The following is a 20,657-nucleotide window of genomic DNA, read 5'->3' as shown; positions in this document are numbered from 1 at the left end:
GATTCACTCAGTGAACCAAATGACCAGTGCTTGATGTTGCAAAATCCTGCGTGAATATGAGTGCAGTGTAAACCAATGGATTTTTGCGTAACCAAATTTGAGATAGTCACAGATACGATTTCAGAGTCTCCATTGCCGCTTTTAAGAAACCTCTGCTTGTCGGGTTTTAGTGTGATGTCAGTGAAGAATAGCCACAGTTAGCTGAAAGGATTATTAAAATACTCCTCTCTTCTATCTGTGTAAAGTCACATTTCTTGATAGACTTTAATCAAAACCAATTATCCTAATGGACTCAGTGTAGAAACAGATATGAGAATCTAGCTACTTCTAAGCCAGATGTTAAAGAGATTTAAAACGTAAAACAAATGCCAAATATAAAACAGTACTACTCTTTTCACTAATTAATTTTTTTAAATTTTGGAATCTTTTTTTTTCATAAAAAAGCATTTTTAATGTATTTATGTTAACGTCGTGGCATTTATGTTAACGTGTTTTTTATTGATATTCTGAGTCAAGTATTTGTTTTAATTACCAGTTTTTTTTAATACAGTAAATGTAGAACAGTAGCACCAACTACAGTAACATGTAAACCACATGAAAGTTCTTTGGTTCTTTGGGAGTCCTAATTTTGAAGAATGTAAACAATAGTTTTGGAACTGCTGACATGGGAGGGCGCTGAGCAGCCTTCTCTCCTTTCTTGTTGCCCCCTTCTCACTGCCTCCTTGTCTTCTCTCACGTATTGTTTCACTCTTTTAGCACTAAACCTTTCTGACCAGCATTTGCTCACCTAATACACCTTTATGAGGGTCTGCTTCATGCACAGTGTAGCTGTGGCTGCTGGGCTAGTGGGACACAGGGTCCCTCACCTTTGGGAGCCTGCTTGGGGTGGGTAAGGGGTCTGGGGGGAGGGCATGAGCACAGGGCTGGTGCACAGAGGGAAGCAGCTGGGCGGCTAGTGCTGACATAGGTCCCGGGAGAAATGCAGGGCTGGCTTCGCAGAGGGGCACTCAGGCATGTCTGTGGACCAACCAAGCTGAGAGGTGGGCCAGGTCCTCTCTGGGAAGCACCCTGCAGGCCAAGCTGGAGTGTGGACTTTATCCAGGCATCGGGAATGCATTGAAAGCTTTAAGCAGGGGAGTGACTGGATGAGATCGGTGTTTGAGAAAGATAACTCAGGGTTGATTGGACTCCGAATTGGAGGGGGCAGAGGCTGCAGAGGGGAGATGTATGCTAGACTTTGATATTTTCGATTAGAGTGGCATTAACTGCCCTCTTCCCCTCCATTCCTTGGGAGGGTTCCTGGGATTTCCATCCTGTTGGGTAAGACACACTTGGCCTCCCAGGTATGGAGGCCCTGCTTTCTGTTGCTTTCTATTTAGGACCGAGTGGTACTTTCTGGGCATCTCCAGCGGGATGGAGCTCTCTGAAGCCCTTGTTGGCACATTGTTGCCATATTTGCCCAGCCATGTGGCTCTGCAGTGTGGGGTCCTGGGTCAAGTGATGTGAGCAGTGCTCAGCGAGTATCACACAGCTGTAGTCTCTGGCTCCTCCTTGAATCTAGAAGGTCTTGTCCAGGGGTGTCTGGGTGGCTCCATTGATTGAGGGTCCGACTCTTGATCTCAGCTCAGGTCTTGATCCTCAGGGTTTTGAGTTCCAGAAAGAAAGAGAAAGAAAGAGAGGGGGTGGGGGAGGGAGGGAGGGAGGAAGGAAGGAAGGAAAAGAAAGAAAAGAATTCTAGAAGGTTTTGTCCTGCTCCCCTTTCTTTTGGGACTTCTGCACAGAGCATGCCAGCTTCCTCAATTGACTTGAAGATTATGCTCCAGGTTATTTACAAAAGTGTTAATGGGAGGGTGTAAATTACACATGCACACATATAGGTATAACTAGTGAGCAACACACACCCTTGCTTCCCCCACCCATGTAAGAAATAGCCCCTGGACACCCACCTGTGTTGCTCCCCAGCTTATCCCTGCCTCCCCCCAGAAATCACCACTCTTTTAGATTGTGGGTTAACTGTTCCCTAGCTTTTCTTTGTAGCTTCCTTGGGCTAGTCTGGATCCTTGAACAGCAGTTCACTGGGTTTGCTCTTTGTGTACTCAGAGTCAGGCACTAATCTCTATTTTGAGATTCACTGAAGTGTTGTGTGTAGCTGTGGTTTCTGTGTTCCTGTCCCTACTTGGAATGTTCCAAGGTGGCACTGTCCTACATTTCATCCTACCCCCTGCCAGTGGGGGTTCCGGGTGTTTTTAGGGCAGAGTTTTTGTTACCTCCTAAGTAGCCCTGTTTTCACCTCACCCCCTGGCTCTACTTCTCCAGGAAGATAAATACCTCTTTATCTATCTATCTATCTATCTATCTATCTACCTACCTACCTACCTACCTTCCTTCCTCCCTCCCTCCCTCCCTCCCTTCCTTCCTTCCTTCCTTCCTTCTGCCTGTAAACCCAGTTTCTTAATGCTAAACAATCCTTCCAGCACCACTGAGACTCCATTTTAAAAGTAGAATGACACTGTGTGTGTTTTTTTTCAAGTCTGAGTTGATCTCTCTGTCCGATTCCCTTCTGAGCTGTTGGCCTCTCCTGTGTCAGACCCTTCAAGATGACTGCTGGATGGGTGAGACCTCTTCTGTAAAGTACCACACCTGGAGGCTTTAAAAAGCCTTGGGCACAGGACCAAAGAGTGTGAGATTCTCAATAGAAGTTCACCAATTTTACCGTTAAAAAGGCCTTTTTAAAAACTTTAGCAGGTGCCTATGGTATTTCTACTTGATTTTTTTTTTTTTTTTTTTTTTTTTTTGGATTAAAACAACCTAATCTTTGATCTTTGGCTGTAGCTCCTTGAGTCATTTGTTTCCTTCTGCTTAGTGGCTCCCTTAGACCCCCTATACTGGAGGGCTACAACTACTTTCTTCCTGGCTTCCTCCCTTTGATGCATCCAGCTAGCTGCTCAGGGACCCGCTTGGGCCTTGGTGGAAGGTATACTGTTTGTACCTCACCTGCAGCTCTGAATTTTCCTCTCCTGGGCTTTCCTGAGTGGAGTTCTTCCTATCTGTTGAAATATCAGCTAGATGCTAGGATTAAAAAATGTCATCACATTGTTGTTACTTTGAATGGCAACAATGATTTTATGGTGGTTTCTAGATTTCCTGTAGCTTCCTGGCTGGTCTGTAGAGTTCTCTCTTCCAAGACGGATATTCTGCCCTGGATGTGGCCACTGTGTCTTGTCAGTTCTCTCTTTCTTGTCTTGTGATTGTTGTTATTAGTGGTTCAGGGAGGTTATTTCCTGGCTTGGATCTACTTGCTAATCAGGACCAAGATTGGGCCTTGCTTCCCATCCTGAAGGTTTCTGTGCACTGTATTGTATTCAAGTATATCGTACGTAGGAAATATGTGTAGTTGTGAATGACTGCTCCGAGGGTTCTTCACAGATGGACATACTTATGTAACCAGCATCCAGAATGAGAAACACAGCCCCAGAAGCCCCTCGTGAGTCCTTTGAGTCACCCCTTCCCCCTCCCCACTCTCCTCTCATCCCTGGATCCGTGTTGCCTGCTTTCCAATTTACGTGAATGGAATCACACCACATAGTCTCTTTTGAGTCTGGCTTCTTCGGTCAACAGAATGCTCAAGAGACTCATGTATGTGCACGTAAATCAAACCGTGTGACATCACCAACATTTTTAACCTATAAAAAGCACACCTGTATGTGTAAATGTTCAGTCCTGTGCATGGCTGGGTAACCGTCCTTATACCTTCGGCTACCCCCTATCGTGTAGGTGTCGGGCTCCTGTGAACAGGGCTGCTGTGCACACGCTTGCCCGGGTTTTGGTGAGCATGTGGGTAGGTTTCTGTTCGTGTATACCTTGGAGTGCACTTCTGGACCATAGGGCTTGCATGTTTTCATCCTTGGTCTTATTTCTAAAATAATACCTTTCTCTTTTTCCTCAGGAAGTATTCTTTAGTCTTTGCCTGGCCAATTAAAGTCCCATCATTACTGTCTGGTGTCAGGTTTTGTTTTTTCTAATTCTCCTTTAGGGTGCGATTTCTTTGTCATCCTGGCCTGCCATGTCATGGGGCAGGGCAGCGCTGCCTCGATGCCAGCTTGCCTCAAGAGTTCTGACCGACCCACAATGACCATGGGGGTGAAGGGTTGTCAACCACCCTTTCTAGGGAAGGGCTCCTCTACATTGAGAGGTGGTTCCTCCTCCTTTTTGATCATGAAATATTTTCTTGTCTGACATGTGAAGTAGAAGATGGTAGGAGTTTGGGTTTGCTTTGTTTGGCTTTAATTCTTTCAGAGTCCTTGGTGGGCATAAGAATTGTTATTCTTACGACTACCAGGTTTGGTTTTGCAATTGTGGAGTGAGCAATGGGCTCGGCAGCTCCTGCTCTGTGACTCAGCTGTGTCTCTTGCTCTGGGGCTCAGTTAACCTCATCTGAAGGGTGTCCCTGGGCCAGGTGAGACGACCGTGATAGTCTTTTACAGTAGGGCTGCCCAGGCTTTCTGGGTGCTCTTTAGCTCCTCACATGTGGAATTTCCACCTATTTACCACAGTGCTGTCCTGCTCCTCTCCTCCCTTGAGGTCTCTGCCTACCACTCAGGCCCGGCAGCCCCTACCCTTGGCCGTGTCCTGCCTCCATAGATGCCTGGTGACTAGGCTCTACCTTGCTGTCTTGTGTTCCAAGCCCACCATTTTTATTAATCACTCTCTGGGCTTATTTACCTGGGAAATCATGTCTTCCCTTTGGGAGCTATCTTCTTTCTCTCGACCCCCAATGGCTGAGCGTTTACTACTTAGCGTTTACAGAGCATTGGGCTTTCCTGGCGGTAGAAAACTTATAACCCACCTCAGTGCTTCCCAGACTTGAAATGTGCATGTGAGTCCCGTGAGGTTCAAATGCAAGTTACGCAGTGAGGTCTGAGCAGCAGCATTTCTTGTGAGACCCTGCGTGGTGCTGCTGCTGGTAAATGGGGCTGGGGCCACAGAAACCAGTGCACTGGGGCCTCTCTGCCTCTTGACTGAAGTAGCTCTTGGATTTTCACTTGTTCCTTGCCTGATGGAGATGGCAGATGTCCTCTCCCTGCTCTGCTGTCCTGTTGGCCAGCCCACCCCATGGGCGCTCCATGCCTCCAGGCTCCTGCTCTGTTGCTGCCAGTGAGCCTTTCACCAACAGTTCAGGCCCCTCCTGAAGGGAATGCAGTGGGGGAGAGAGCCTGGAGGTGAGTGTAGCTTTTGTATGAATAATCATGATCTTAAACTGCTCTTCCCCTTCTTCGATCAGTGCTCACCTGCCTCTCCTCAGTGGCACTTAAGGTCGTGGCCTGGCTTGGTACACTGCTAGACCTGGCCCTCCAGTGGGACCCTGTCCTTTGCCTTTCCTGGTGCCAGCTAGCCAATTGTGTCAGAGCCAGCAGAAGAAATTCAGTTGCAGGCCCCCAAGACCATCCTGGCCTTGCTTCTGGTTGGCTTTAAAGCCAGGAGCAATGGGAGGGTTGTAGGCCTGGAGGAAGGAGGGAGAAGACCCAAGGCTGTCTTGGAGAAGCAAGGTTTGCAGGCTGTGGGGCCTGTTCAGTGTGGAGCTTCCTGCCAGGCCTCTCCTCACACTAGCACTTTCTAGCCTTTTCCTCACCGTGTTGTTAGCCAGGACCTGGCCCATCTCTTAGATGGGAGTGCACGGAGACGAAGGTGGTCAGGGCCCAGGCAGGACTTGGCCCATCACAGGCAGCACGGGGTCTTCAGTAGGGCCTAAGGGAATTTCAGGACAGACTCAAAGTCCAGCTGAGGTGGATGCCACTTGCCTTGCTGTTCAGGGTAAGCTGGTGGGTGGGTAACAGGGCTGGCCTGAGGGGCAGAGAAGGATGCCAGCACTGGGTCCCTGATCATTGTGCTACCAATGCACTCAGTGGAACCCAAATGTTTATTTCGTAGAAGCCGCGTTGGAGGGAGGGCTGGGCTCCTGGCATTCGCAGAGCCTGTTGCTTTCCAGGAGGATGGTCTGGGAGAAGAGCCAGGAGCTGCTGGCTGGCATCCAGGGCTGGGCTAGATTACACGGCTGGGCTTGCCCAGAGCACTGAGTCCCACCCACCACCAGCCCATGCCTGGAGGAACAGGCCAGAGAGGTCATGGAGGCCAGGCAGGGGTGTTTCAGAAAAGCAGCATGCACAGCCTGGGCACCCAAAGCAGGCTGTGTGACCGGGGTCCCACCTTGTCGCTTCTAGCCAGAAGCTTCTCACTGGCCTCAGGTAGTAAAGGAGTTGGACTGACCTTATACATGAGGTCAGGAGAATGCAGCCCAAGTGAGGCCCTGCTGTGATGGGGAGGTGGGTGGTGGTGGGCAGGGGAAGGTGATGGTGGAGGTGCAGACCAAAATCCTTCCTTCTGGCTCTGCATGGAAGGTGGTGTTCCTGTACGTGGCACTCCTGCCTGGCAATGGGAAGTGCATGCTCTCTGTTCATGGGGTAAGGAAAGTCTAACAGCGGCTCTAGATCAGACTTTGAGCCCTTATTCTGCCACCTGCTTGCTCTTGTGACTCTGTACAAGTTCCTCAACCCCCAGAACCGTATCTGTCCCTGGAGGTAGAGATCACTCCTTAGTCTTCCCCACAGGCAGTCTGCCGTCTCCTGTGGGGCAGACTGAGGTAGGTCAAGGTGCTGTCTGGATGGGTGGGGAAGGGGAGAGAGGCTGCCGGTGAAGGGGATGGAAGAGACTTCATGGAGGAATACAGAGAAGAAGGGTGTGGAGGAGGATTCCCGGCCATGGGGACAGGAGAATGCAGTCCTGGGCTTCTGGTCTGCTGGACTGGTTGGTGGGTTGGGGGTGGGGCCTTGGCTTTTCTGGATCCTGAGCTGCTTGTACCTTCCAGGTTGTCTCCACCATGCCCTCAAGCTGCTCTCTTGCAGCATGGGTGGGGCCAGGCCTTCAGGGAAGAGGCACTTGTTTGAGCACCAGGTGACCAGTGCCAGTCAACTGTGACTGAGGCCAGTGCTGACCTCAGATTCAGGCTTGGGGACAGTAGCCAGCATGTTTGGTGCCCTCTCTGACACAGAAGACCTAAACCCCTGTAGGTGTGGAAGCTGCTTTGTGGCTGGCTGTACCTTGCCCAGCTGTGCCCCTCTGCTTGGCACTCTTTTGTGCCTCCTACCTGTCAGTGGAACTCTGGGTGGGCGATGAGGGGCTAGAAGATTCCTGTATCTCTGTTACTTCTGGCCAGGTGTGGTTAAAGAGAAAAGATGGTCTCCTGTTGGGTGCTTTGGGATGGGCTATCCTCCAGCATAGCCCCAAGACTCTTGTGAGAAGTACCACTTGAGGAAGTGAAGGAGGGCCACAAGAGAGGGAGGTGGGATGACAAATTTTCCAGGAGATCTGGGCAAAGAGGCCAGCCCAGGGAGAGAAAGCAGGTGGTCCCTCTTTCCCTGTCCTTTATCTTTCTCTCTAGGGCCCACCCTTCTGGTTGGAAGGGAAGGTGGAGAAGTTTTCTGAAATCTGGAGGCCTTCAGTCAAGGTGCCCACAGTGGTGTCTGGAGTAGGGGTGGCGTGGAGGGGGGTGGGCAGTGTTTGTTCCTGCCTGCAGGAGGTCAGGCATTGAGTAGATCAGATAGCATTTTTCTGGGGCATACTGCTCATGAGGGTCAGGAGTGCCAGGTGTGAAACACTCCCTGGGTTTGGCCCCTATCTGTGGGGCTGGAAATGGGTATGGGGTGTGCTCCACTTTCTCCAGGAGGGACGCAGTGCCTGCTGCCAGGCCCCAGGGAGGTGAGGCTGCCAGCCTGGTCTCCAGAGGACACCACACCACTGGAGGTTGAATGACCAGGACAGTTTCTTTTTTTTTTTTTCTTTCTTGATTTTTAAGTGATCTCTACATCCAACGTGGGACTTGAACTCATGACCCCAAGATCAAGAGTTGTATGCTCTTCCATCTGAGCCAGCCAGGCATCCCAGACCAGAGCAGTTCTGAATGCCCAGGTCTCCTGGAGCCCAGGCTTGGACACAATGGGTGTCCAGGCTGAGTTAGGCAGTTCCCATGAGATAGGTGGTTGGAATTGTTCTCCTGTGCTCTCTGCTTAACCAAAGATCACTTTAAAACTTCTCATGGCCTCTGAAAGGCTGGACTAGTGCATGCTCTTCTGCTTTTTGTAGAATGCTAGGAAAAGAGAAAGGCCTGGAGGTGACCCTATTCTAGCCTCCCCATGAGCTCTTGAGGCCATGTAGACTGCCTGGGATCATGGGCAAGTGGGGTTCCTAATGGGGTGCTGCTCCAAGGGTCAGGAGGCCATGGGCCCTGCCTCCTGCCATCCTCATTGGCTTCTTGTCTAGTGTGTGTTTGGTGGGATGCAGGGTAGGAGATCTCAGGTCAGTATCCTTGACCTAGGGCTTTGAATACCTACCAAGAACCTGTGATGGCTGCCTAGCCAGGATGGAATCAGGATGGACAGGGATCTGTTCTTGCCATTACCACTCTACCCTCATGGGCTACTTGTGTAGGTAGCCTAGGATGAGTGAATGTTAGGTGGTAGTGGGCTGCTGAGAAGGGCATGCCGTTTGGAAGCCTCTGTTCTTTCACTCTTTGTTGGAATTTTTTTTTCAATATGAGGTAAAATTGACATATAACATGGGACCCAAATTTCTGGTGAGCCCTTGAGTTTTGACCAGTGAGTTCATTAACCTTAACCCAAACCTAAACCCAGATATAGAGCCACCCTGGGCCTAGAAAGTTCCTCATGTACCTTCCCAAACAGTGCTCACCAAACCTTCTACAGGCTCTTCTGATTTTGTTTCTACCATGATTAGTTCTGCCTGTTCTAGAACTTAATTAAATGGAATCTTGCAGTCTGTACTCTTTTTTGCAAGGTTTCCTTCACTCAACATCATGATTTTGAGACTTATGCATGTTCGTACATCGGTTTTTTTAAAAAAAAATTTTTTTTTTTCAACGTTTATTTATTTTTGGGACAGAGAGAGACAGAGCATGAACGAGGGAGGGGCAGAGAGAGAGGGAGACACAGAATCGGAAACAGGCTCCAGACTCCGAGCCATCAGCCCAGAGCCTGACGCGGGGCTCGAACTCACGGACCGCGAGATCGTGACCTGGCTGAAGTCGGACGCTTAACCGACTGCGCCACCCAGGCGCCCCATCGGTTTTTTTTTTAGAACTTAAAAAGTAATACATACTTATTTTAAATTTTGAATATTATAGAAATGAACATAACAGAAACTATAGTTTTCCTGTACTTCCATCCCTCGCCCCACCTGCCCCAAGATAATCTTGTTTATTGGTTGGGTGTTCATGCCCCCAAGATGTTTCTTTACTGGATGGCATTGCCTGGTTGGGCCTTTCATGCCTTGGTTGAGGAGGGTAGACAGGAAGAAGCAGCAGACAGGTGCGGGGAGCTCCCCCTGGCTCAGCTCTATTGGCCTGACCTTCCCTTAGGTGGGTGTGTCTTTTAAAAGGCTCGGATGTCTGGGCCCTAGACTTGTCCTCACTGTGTGTATGTGGGGATTGCCGTTGGCTTTTCCGTGGCAGGGACTTGGAGGGGAAGGAAAGAAAATGTTACAGCCCAACTAGGTAGGTGGATGTTGACCATTTTGTAAACCGGGACCTGGGAAGGTAATCCAGCTGTTACAGCCAGGTCTTTCTGTTCATTACCACCCCTACCCCACCCTCAGCTTTTGTGTTCATAAGAAGGAAGGAGGCAGAGCTGGCTTTCCCCAGGGACTGTGTTTCTCCTGCCCTTACCTGGTGGGGTCAGCCTAGCCAGGGATTCTCCACACTACACCCCCAACCCATCCCACTGCCCCAGATCCTGGGTTTCCTGGAGCCAGTGCTCTGGGAGGCAACGGTTTTGAGCTGGGTGTGGATCCTTGGGGCTGATTGGCACGCTGCCTGGGCCTGCTGCCAGGGGGCTGCTGGGTGCCAGGAGCTGGTGCCAAGAGGTATCCTCATCCCAGCCTGCAGGCTCCTGCCAGGGCTGAGCACCAGCCCATGTACCCAGTGGGGTGTTGCACTGCCGGCTTACTGGGCCAGTCCCCACAGCCACGTTTCTAGTTACCTGCCACCCCCCACCCCCCGGCCCACCGCCTCCCCAGGGCTGTGTCCTCTCTAGCTTAGGCGCTTGCTGCTCCCACACCCTGTGTTGAACAGTAGGGCAGAGGACTCTGCTGTTTTTTGCTGGGAAGAAAAGAAGCAACGCCTTGCAGCGGTCTTGGCCCTGCAGCAGGGGTCACCCCCTCACAGACATAGTGGCGGCCCACTATGCTGGCTGTGAATTCCCAGCAGGCAGCTCCACCGGGGCCCCACCCAGTGGAGGGTGCAGCGAAGCCTACTCAGTCCTGTGGGGAAGTTTGGGCTCAAGAAGAGTCCTGTCTGACCCAGCCTGGGAGGACTTGGTCAGTCAATGTGCCTTTCCAGGGCTGTGAAGTGGCTGGCACAGCTAGAGCAATGGGTACCTGTGGAAGCCCTCAAGTTCTGTTTTGCTGCCTGCTCTCTGCCTGGTTTTCTGTAGTTGGACTGATCTCCCACAAGGGCAAGTAATCCCTAGTTGCAGGGCCTGGCACATAGTGAAGCGGAGGCCACTGTGTGGATGCCTCAGCAGGGCTTGGGTTGCCCTGAGATCTGGTGGGGAGCAGGCAGTGGCACAAGGCTGTATGGTGGGTGTCTGGTTGGCTCGAACATATCGCTGTGGCTCCCTGTCCATTTTTCAGGGCTGCTCTCACCAGCGCCCAGGTGGTCTCTGCCCTCTTCCCAAGGCTGGGCTCTATTCTGTGCTGGCCATTTCTGGTAACACCCAGCAGGGGAGCCTGAACTCTTTACACAGGCAAGGGGCCCAGGCCACCTTCATTAAATGTAGATGCCCTCAGGCCTCTGGACCTACGGAGCTGGTTCTGCTGCCCTCTGGGCCATGGGTAGGTTCCTGGACCAACCATCCCCCCCTCTCCATTTCCCCCACACCCCTGGGCTACCCCATGAGAGGGAAGCTGTCCTAGGGGCCAGAGAGACAGCTGGTAGGCTGGAGCTGAGGCCTCCCAGCCACCCCGCACCCCGGGTCTGGTCACATTCCTGAGGGACCTGCTGAGCCTCCCTGGCCCAGGGGGTGGGGGAAGGGCAGGCAGGGATGGGCCTAGGGTTGCTGCAGGCCTCCACCCCCACCCCTGGCTCCATTCCAAGGGAGCCCAGACCTGCCTGAGTTGGGTGCAAAAAGCCAGAACCTCAGGATCCTAGGGATCTGCAGCTCTGGGGGGTGGGAGTGGGGAGCGGGAGCCCCTCCGCATCTGGCTGCAGCTGCCAGCTGCTTTGGCGGGCTGGTATTGAAAGGCCTGTCTTGCAGAAACTCCTGCAAGGGGAGGCCATGTGGTCAGGCTGGGCTGGGCAGGAGGGGGCTGGGCCCTCTGGGGGGGGGGGTGGCAAGAACAGATCAGGAAGGGAAGGAGGCAGGAGAGCCAGAAGCGGTTGAGACTGGTTCTTATAAATAGCCCATTGCACCAGGGCCTCCAATTTTGACCTTTTGTTATGTAAATGTGGCCAGCCTGGGAAGGGCCTTGCCCAGGCCTCCTGCCACCACGCCTGCCCGCCTGTAATTACAGAGGAATTATGCTCCTGCCACCAGCTCCCTGACAGGCCTAGGTGGCCCCTTAGAGTACCCTAAATCTCTTGGGTGGGAGGAGGGTGCAGCCCTGGTGAGCTCTCCAGACCTGTGACCTTCCCTGCCACCAGGCCTGACTGCTGGGCACTGTGGCCTCCGTCCTCTGCCTGGCTGCCCCTTATGTCCCACCCAGAGAGACCCCAGACTTTCCTGGGAATAAGGGCTCCAGGGCCACCAGGTGCCTTCTCCTTCACTGTTCCTCCTTCCCTCCCTTGCTGGTGTATATATGGGTGACTCTGTCCATCTTCTCCTCCCCAGGTGACCAGGCATTGATGCACCCCCAGGGAGGCCACGCGCTCAAGGAGGCCACCCCCGCTGGCTGCTGCTCACATGGTTTCTGGGCCCCTGGCACTACGGTAGGCTGGGGACAGGGAACTGGCAGGATGGAGGGAGGGGGAGACATGGGGGAAGGCTTTCTGGGCGGCCCACCCAGCCTTGCAGTTCTCAGCCTGGTCCTTTGTGTGTATGCAGTGCTGGGGTGCATGGAGGGGAGGTTGGGGCCCACTGTTCTCAGCCTGCAGAGGAGGGGCTGCTGTGGCTCACATGCTCTTGGAGGACGGGACCTCCTGCCCTTGGCCTGCCCCTTGCCAGCCTGGGAGCACCAGGCATCCTGGGTGCTGGTGGGGCTGACACCACATTTCCCTGGGGCTGGGTGTCCCTGCCAGTGTGGAAGCTGTGCCTTGGGCTCTTTGTCCCTGACTGGCTGGCTGAGGAGCAGGGAGTGACAGAGGGTAGGTTCTCTTGGGACCTGGGCTCTAGCCTCTGAGCCCCAGCTGAACGGTTTTATAAGGCTGGGTTGGCTGAGCCCGTGCTTGCTGCCTCCTATCAGGCCCTGAGTGCTAGCTTGTGGCTCTGTCTACCCATGTGTGTTCATGGTGAGTTCCAAGGCCTTCTTTGGGATGTGCATGGTTATTAGAGTTTCCGTCTATCAGAGCAGGTGTGGGGTAACTGGGAGTGGGAAGTGTTTGTGTTACAGAAAGCCAGCATGGGCGTGATCCCTTCAGGCTCTGCCCTAAGGGAGGCAGAACTGTGTTGGGTACACTGGTAGAAGCTGGGAGGTCCTGGGTAGGGTGAGGCTCAGAGCAGTCAGTTACTTTTGGAGACGTGAAAGCACATTTGTCAACTGCATGGCACAGAGTTGCCTGTGTGAGGGGCCAGAGGGAGCATGGAGCCACATTTTGTGCCTTGGGTTCTGCTGCTCATTTGGGTGGGTGCATGGTCAGAGCATTACTGCTCCCGGAGACCATGTGCATGCTCTTACAAAGCCCACCTACAGGATTCTCGGGGAGGTCAGAGGTTTCTGTGTGTCTATTACTTAATGACATCAGTGACTGTACCAGGCTGACAAGGCCAGCTGGCTGCCGTTCCCAGGGGCCCAGTGGTGCCAGAGGCTTGGCCAGGCCACCTTTTCTGCTCAGCACCTAGCGACCCAGGCTGGGGTGCTCAGGGCCCTCCTGCGCTGGGAGCAGGCATTGGCAAGGGACTCTGGCTGGGCTGCAGTGTCTGAAGGCAGGAATGTGACGTTGACAAACCTGTAAGTTTGGGAAGCCACTAGGGTTGTTTGAGAGGCACTCAGGGCAGAGCAGAGGTCACAGGTGGCGGCTGCATAGGAAAAAGAACCTTTATTTGACATTGGGAGGTTTAGCCTGGCAAACTTAATTTCTAGTTTGCCCTAAAAACCAGGAAGTTATATGCCCATGTGGGAAGTGAGCCTGCCCGGGAGCTTCTGCTCACTTCATTCCCCACTGCTTCCCAGTACCTCACAGTCCCCTGCTGGTCATTTTTAAGTCCCCTGTGGGCATGTGGTCGACTTGAGTGTGGAGACGGTACCCTGGGTTGTGGAACCAAATTCACATCCGATTGTCTCTGCTTAGCATCATGTGACCCTCATCGTCCTCTGTTTCTGTTTTTCTCATTGGTGCAAATGGGGCCAGTGCCAGTGTCTCTTTTCAGGCAGCATGAGCCCCAATGGGTAGTGTGAGTTCCCTGCTTGGGTACTGTGCCAGTGTGGCCCCCTGAGCACCAGTGCAACCCCACATTGTCTCCAAGCCCTTGGATGAGGCTCCCAGGTGGTTAATGCCCCATGTGTTCTTGCCCACAGGTGGTACGCGTGGGCAGGGCGAGGGGACATGGGGCCCGACATGGAGCTGCCCAGCCACTCCAAGCAGCTCTTGTTGCAGCTGAACCAGCAGAGGACAAAGGGCTTTCTGTGTGATGTCATCATCATGGTGGAGAACTCCATCTTTCGGGCCCACAAGAATGTTCTGGCTGCCAGCAGCATCTACTTCAAGTCCCTAGTGCTGCACGATAACCTCATCAACCTGGACACGGACATGGTCAGCTCCACGGTGTTCCAGCAGATCCTGGACTTCATCTACACGGGCAAGCTGCTGCCCAGCGACCAGCCAGCTGAGCCCAATTTCAGCACTCTCCTCACTGCCGCCAGCTACCTCCAGCTGCCCGAGTTGGCAGCCCTCTGCCGTCGTAAACTCAAGCGAGCCGGTAAGCCCTTTGGCTCCGGACGGGTGAGTGCCACCGGCATGGGGAGGCCTCCCCGCAGCCAGCGGCTGTCCACAGCCTCTGTCATCCAGGCACGGTATCCGGGGCTCATGGACGGACGCAAGGGGGCCCACACCCCCCAGGAGCTCCCCCAGGCCAAAGGCTCGGATGACGAGCTCTTCCTCGGAGGCTCAAGCCAGGAGGGCGTGCATGGCCTGAGCCGGGCCGTCTGTCCCACCAGTGGGGAGGCTGGCCTGGGCAGCTGCAGCACCAATGGGAGCAGTGGGGGCTGCGAGCAGGAGCTGGGCCTGGACCTGTCCAAGAAGAGCCCTCCCCTGCCCCCTGCTACCCCCGGTCCCCCCCTGACCCCGGAAGACCCGGCCCAGCTGAGTGACAGTCAGCATGGCTCGCCCCTCTCAGCCTCTGCCCCTCCTGTTGCCAACAGTGCCTCTTATGCTGAGCTGGGGGGCACCCCCAATGAGCCCATGGATCTGGAGGGGTCTGAGGATAACCACCTGAGTCTGCTGGAGGGGCCTGGTGGGCAGCCCCGGAAGAGCCTGCGGCACTCAGCCCGCAAGAAGGAATGGAGCAAGAAGGAGCCTATGGTGGGGTCCCCCTTTGAGCGGAGGGAAGCGGGGCCCAAGGGCCCTTGCCCGGGGGAAGAGGGCGAGGGGCTAGGGGACAGGGTTCCCAATGGCATCCTGGCCAGCAGCGTTGCGGGGGGTGGCCCCAGTGGGCCTTACACGGAGCCCCCGTACTCCTGCAAGGAGGAGGAGGAGAATGGCAAGGATGGAAGTGAGGACAGCGGGCAGAGCGGGAGCGAGGGGGGCAGCGGCCATGCTGGTACCCATTACATGTACCGGCAGGAGGGCTACGAGACGGTGTCCTATGGGGACAACCTGTATGTGTGCATCCCCTGCGCCAAAGGCTTCCCCAGCTCTGAGCAGCTCAATGCCCACGTGGAGACACACACAGAGGAGGAGCTGTTCATCAAGGAGGAGGGTGCTTACGAGACAGGCAGCGGGGGCGCTGAGGAGGAGGCTGAGGACCTGTCGGCGCCCAGCGCGGCCTATGCTGCTGAGCCCCGGCCCTTCAAGTGCTCCGTCTGCGAGAAGACCTACAAGGACCCTGCCACGTTGCGGCAGCACGAGAAGACACACTGGCTGACTCGGCCCTTCCCCTGCAACATCTGCGGCAAAATGTTCACCCAGCGCGGCACCATGACACGTCACATGCGGAGCCACCTGGGCCTGAAGCCCTTTGCCTGCGATGAGTGTGGCATGCGCTTCACCCGCCAGTACCGCCTCACTGAGCACATGCGCGTGCACTCGGGCGAGAAGCCCTATGAGTGCCAGCTCTGCGGAGGCAAGTTCACCCAGCAGCGCAACCTCATCAGCCACTTGCGCATGCATACTTCCCCCTCCTAGCTCCTAGAAGCCAAAGACCCTTCTCCCCGGCCCAAGGGTGCCCTCTGCAGACTCGCCCTCGGGAGCCAACGGAAGGAAGAAAGAAGCACGGAGGCCAGGCAGGAGGGGCCAGGACCCCCAGGTCCCACAGGGGTAGCTCCTGGTGGCACCTCCAGCCAGCCCCCCACACACCCAGAGCTTTAATGGACAGTCTGTACCAAGGGAAGAGAGAGGAGGGAAGCCGATGGGCCCAAGCTCCGCATGTGCATTGCTGGTGTGCAGTCTACCTCCCGATTCCGCCCAGGCCTCTGGCTCCCCGAGACGGCCACTGCGGGCCCGTGGGAGTGGGTCATGGGGGTCTTGCTGGGATCTGGCCCCTTTCCCGCAGGCCGGGTCAGAGCAGGGGGCAGTGGGGGCCTCCCTCTGCTGGGGAGGAGCAGGGCTGCCCCGTGGCCAGGGGCGGTGTCTGTGTGCATGCACGAGTGCTTGTCTGTGTGCGGGCCACCCTGGCTCTTCGGGGAATGGTGCTGGAGGGGAGGGGACAGAGCCCTCCTTCCTGGAGCCAGGGGTCACTGCTCACTGGCGCTGGGACAGTCAGGGGGGCCCCCACCGCCTACCTCTCCACAGCTAAAGAGCCCTCTGGGCCTAGGTTGCTGTTATTCCTACTGATCTGTTCCTTTTTTCTTTTTGAATTTTGTTTTTTAAACCAAAACTAACAAGAGTTTATTTTCCTCCCGGCCCCTCGGGGCTGAGCCTGGGTCTGCAGACTGAATGTACAGGGGCAGCTGCCCTCCTGCCCCCGCCCCGGCTGAGGGGCGCCCACCCCTCCAGGCCCCAGAAGCCCTTCTAGGCCAAAGGCTTCCCTGGGCCCCGAGCCCCGCCTCGGCTGCCTCAGGAGAGAGAGTGATTTACCTATAGTTTCCGAGGAATATTCTTTGTTTAGAGGTACTTCTTTTTTATTAAGAGAAAAACCAGTGTAATGTTTATGTGAATGTTTGAACTGGAAGGTCTGGGACTTGGGGGGGGAGGGGGGAGGCTGGACTCAATACCAGAGCCGTCGGTACTCTTCTTTTTCATTTTGTGTGTGTGTGTGTGTGTGTGTGTGTGTGTGTGTGTGTGTGTGTGTGTGTAGTGTGTGTAGTGTGTGTAGTGTGCTTGGTGCGTGTGGACAGATATTGCGCTTTCCTTCCTTCCTTCCCAATCAAGGTGGAGAGACTTCTGACCTTTTGCTACCTCTTGAATTCATGAGAACAGTACGTTGGTGACTGGCAGTTGAGGCCGTGACACTTGTTTTCCTCCTGTTGGTGTGCATAGGAAGACGTGCGTTTGAGTGAGCCAGGCTCTGCCTGGCCCAGGTGGCCCTACTGGGCCCTCCACCCCCAGTGCTCTTAGAGGGGAGCTCCTGCAGCTGCTGAGTCAGCTCGCATGTGTCTTTACCCCCAGAGCATGCGGCTAGCTGTGTCCACCCTGTGGGTGTTCTGAGTCCGTTGTGAAGCGTCAGGGAGCCTGCGTGTGTGCCTCTGATCTGGGGCTGGGTGAGGCAGGTGAGTGCTCCAGCCCCATGGGAGATCGGGGCCTGGAGCCAGCTCCCTGCAGTTCCCTGCCAGGGCCAGGATGAGGTGGAAGTGAGCCCCCCCCTCCATCCTGTCTCCTGGGCCTGCAAGAGCTGGGACTTGGGAGAGCAGCAACCCCTCCCAGCCAGTGCAGAGGCTTAGGGAGGCACTGGCCAAAGTGATGTATACCCTCCTTGGGGACAGGGAGAGGTTACCTACCCTGCTTTGGCACCTTCTCTGAGCAGTCCTGGCTGCTTTGGCAAGAGGCTGGCTGCCACCCATTGGCTCAGCCCTGTCTGGAGTCCCACCCTTTACCCCTCAACCCTCACCTTGGGGTTTCTCTACCAGCCACAGGACCTCTCCATGGGCTGGGAGTCGGGCTCACAAGGCCAGACCAAGGTCGCCGTTGGTCCCACTGTCCTCAGCTGACTGGAGCCACAGGATTAGGCCAGCAGCTTTATCTTCATTTTGCTTCATGCTTTTCTTTTTTTTTTTTTCCTTTCTACTTTACGTTCAGACCAAAAAATTCCAGAGTCATCCTCCACCCTCACCCCTCCAGAGACCCTCCAGCTGAAAACAGCCTGAGTTCAGGGACCCGAATGGTGAAGGGTGTGTTTTGCAAGTGAGGGCTTCTGGCTGAGCCCATCTCAAGGCACCCCCAGCCCCAAGCTGGATCTTCTTCCCTATGGGTGGGAAACAGAGCACTAGACCTAGTGTCTTGTGTTCCCACAAGTCAGGTGAGGAGGCACGGTGCTTTCCAGGCCCCTCTGCCCTCCCGACCCCACCCCACTCCATCAGCACTTAAGCCACAAGACACAAAGTCTGTACCACACGGGAGTTTTATGTGCGCCTGGCCTGTGTGTGGCCTCTCGGGCCGTGGGCAGCCGCATCCATGAGGTGACCCGTGAGAGTAGGTAATTCATTTGCAGAGCTTCAGGGACTGGGCGCAAAGGCCCCTCACTCAACGACGTTCGTGCGACATAGTATTGTACCCACCTGAGTATTGTATCGAGCCTTTTCTGTATTTTAACAAGAAAGCAAAACACTAGTTTCCTATTTAAGATTTTAAGGGTTTGTGGGGTGGGGTGGGACTAACACAACACTTGGTTTTGTTTTCTTTTTCCTTTGATTTCATGTGGAGTGTGTGCTTGCGAATGTGTGTGTGGAAATGTGTTAAGAGCCTCACAAGGAAATTAGGCCGTTGGAGGCCAAGGGCGGCTTACAGTTCTCTGCTTTAGTCACTTAATTCCTGAATGTTTCGGAGAAACAGGAAACAGAAAATAGCAGATGTCATGTAGGAAAGAGAGGATAAACAAAAAAAAAAAAAAAAAAAAAAAAGCTCATACCCAAATTCACAAAACCTATTTTTTAAACCAAAGCACATTTTGAATGAGTATGGAACCTCAATGGGCTCAGAAAAAAAAAGATACTAATATATTTATCTCATTGTTTACATAAACTTTTACAGTTTCAGACCTCAGCAGCTGTAAGGCTAGTCCCAGTGAATCCCCACCTTCCGCTGGAGGCCCTTCTGAGTTGGCTCACGGGCAGAGGGGCAGGCCTGGAGGCCCCCCAGATTCACCTGAGCCCTCCTCCCCAGCCTGAGGCCTCTCAAAGCCCAGCTGGCACCAAAGAGCTTGGGCCGATGCTGACTGCCCCCCAGGCCTCCTGGCCAGACCTCAGAGGTCCTGGCTAGCTGGCACAGCAGGGGGTGGCCGTCAGCTCTGGCCACAGGACCCGAGTCTGGGGTTGGGCCCCAGGATGGAGGGTCCCCCACTCTGCCCGTGACCCTCGTGGTGGGTTGATGTGAGGGTCCCTCTCAAGCCAAAAAGCCGGGATCTTTGCACAGCTCCGTTAACTCCAGTGGGTCCCCACCCCCAGGGGACACTCCCACCCCCGGCAGTGGGGGGATGCTTCCTGGGCTGGTCCTTACCAACACAGACGGTGCAAACACTCTGAACAGTGTTGTTTTTGTATCAATATGTTTGTGCAGTGATGAATGTATTTATTTCTCAGACTTGGGGCAAGTGAGCGGCCGGCTCCGCCACCGCTCGCTCCCACCAGACCGAGCCATCGCAAGGGCTCCTCCAGGATTGCAAAAAAGGTAAAAAAAGAGAAGATGAACCTTTAAGCAAAGAAGAATCTCAGAGACTCGCAGCATAGCCATACACCTCAGCCTGTGAAATGAACAATTCGGACCCAGACTGACTTGGAACCTCACGCAGCCTTGTGTGTGTATTTCCCGTTCGTCACCACTCGGGGGCGCTGGGCTGCCCCGCTATGCTCCCACCCCCACCCCGTCAGTATTCACTGGACTGGACCGCGTGCAGGAGTGCGATCTGGGCCGGGCTGGCTGGGCAGGCAGACCCTACCGGCCTCCCCACAGCCGTCCTGAGTTGGGGAGGCCTGGGCAGCCAGGAGGGCAGGGCTCAGGGAAGGGGGGGGGGGGGTGCTGCATCCGTCCACCCCCTTGGCTTGGGGAGGAAAGCAGAGGTACCGGGCCTCCAGAGAACAGACCAGGGATCTCAGCCCTGTTGTACCCCTAGAAGGGACCAAGGCCCTTGCTCTTCGCCAGAGTCACGTTGGGGCAGACATTACTGAACCTGTGAACTGATGCCAGGAGTGCTAGGATGGAGAGAGGGACCTACTCAGCCTCAGTGTGACATTCCAGATCAGGGGGTGGAGGTTCGCTGTGGGAATGGAGGCTGCCCAGGCCCCCGTTCCTAGGACGCTTCTCCCCTGCCAGCTTCAGTCACCCACTTTAATTTTTCTACCGGGAACCCCTCCCCCTACCTCACCTTGCTATTTATTGCTGTAATTTATTGACCTCAAAAATGCTGCATAACAGACCTCATTTGGGGCAGGGAGGTTCCCCAGGGCTCCCCCCCTCCACTTGGTGGGGCCCCGTGGGGCCAGGTGCTGAGGGGAGCCTCTCTGTATCCCACCCATCACTTGTTTTCCCCCTCCCCCCTTGGGGGACCCCAGCTTGGGCACCTGCCCATTCGCAAATACCTCGAGGGGGAGGGGGAGGGATGGGGTTATAGCCGTTTTGTTTAATCGGAGAAGCGGGATCACGTCCTACTCTTATCTCCTTCCCGGAAGGGGGAGGGGCACCGTGATCGCACTCCTGTACTGGCCACCGCCGCTATCCGTCTTCGCATCGAGTTCACTTCCTTTGAGAGTTTGGATAAATTCAGGTCAGAGCTGCAGGTACGCAGCCCACAAGTGTCATAGAAAAAGCAATTCACCGACGACTGATCTCTCCATTCAGAAGCGTGCAGTCTTAATGTACAGTGATGAGAAACTGTTATTTTATGATCTTTTCATTAAAAGCTTGATTGAAAACTATCTTGTATGGGGCCTCTGTGTTCTGTGCCTGTTCTCTTCTGCTAAATGACACACTGCTTTCCTGTGTCCAGCACTTGCAAGACCTAGGAGGTGGGAGCTGGGATGGGCCATCTGCCCACTATTATCCTAAGGGCGGGTTTCAGGTGAAATGGCCCCAGGGTCTGGAATCTCACTTGGCCATGTGTGTGCATCCTGGGGTTGGGCTGTGGACCAGG

At 54.5% G+C, this 20,657-nt stretch overlaps 1 protein-coding gene across 2 annotated transcripts in view; it reads left to right on the top strand.

The window, feature by feature from the left end:
* Positions 1 to 20,442, top strand: part of HIC2 (HIC ZBTB transcriptional repressor 2) — a 28,917-nt gene extending 8,475 nt beyond the window's left edge. The window contains exons 2-4 of one of the 2 annotated variants that reach the window (XM_047828640.1): positions 11,895 to 11,992; positions 13,738 to 15,815; positions 19,111 to 20,442. In XM_047828640.1, the coding sequence (XP_047684596.1) occupies positions 11,967 to 11,992; positions 13,738 to 15,562 (1,851 nt within the window). In that variant the 5' untranslated portion in view covers positions 11,895 to 11,966 and the 3' untranslated portion in view covers positions 15,563 to 15,815; positions 19,111 to 20,442. Of the gene's footprint in view, positions 1 to 11,894; positions 11,993 to 13,737; positions 16,487 to 19,110 lie in introns of both variants that reach the window. The other variant, XM_047828639.1, reaches the window with a different exon arrangement.
* The last annotated feature ends 215 nt before the right edge of the window (positions 20,443 to 20,657 follow it).

The sequence above is a fragment of the Prionailurus viverrinus genome, chromosome D3 (assembly GCF_022837055.1).
Source record: "Prionailurus viverrinus isolate Anna chromosome D3, UM_Priviv_1.0, whole genome shotgun sequence".
Classification (NCBI taxonomy): Eukaryota; Metazoa; Chordata; class Mammalia; order Carnivora; family Felidae; genus Prionailurus; species Prionailurus viverrinus.
This window is presented reverse-complemented; position numbering and strand designations above follow the sequence as displayed.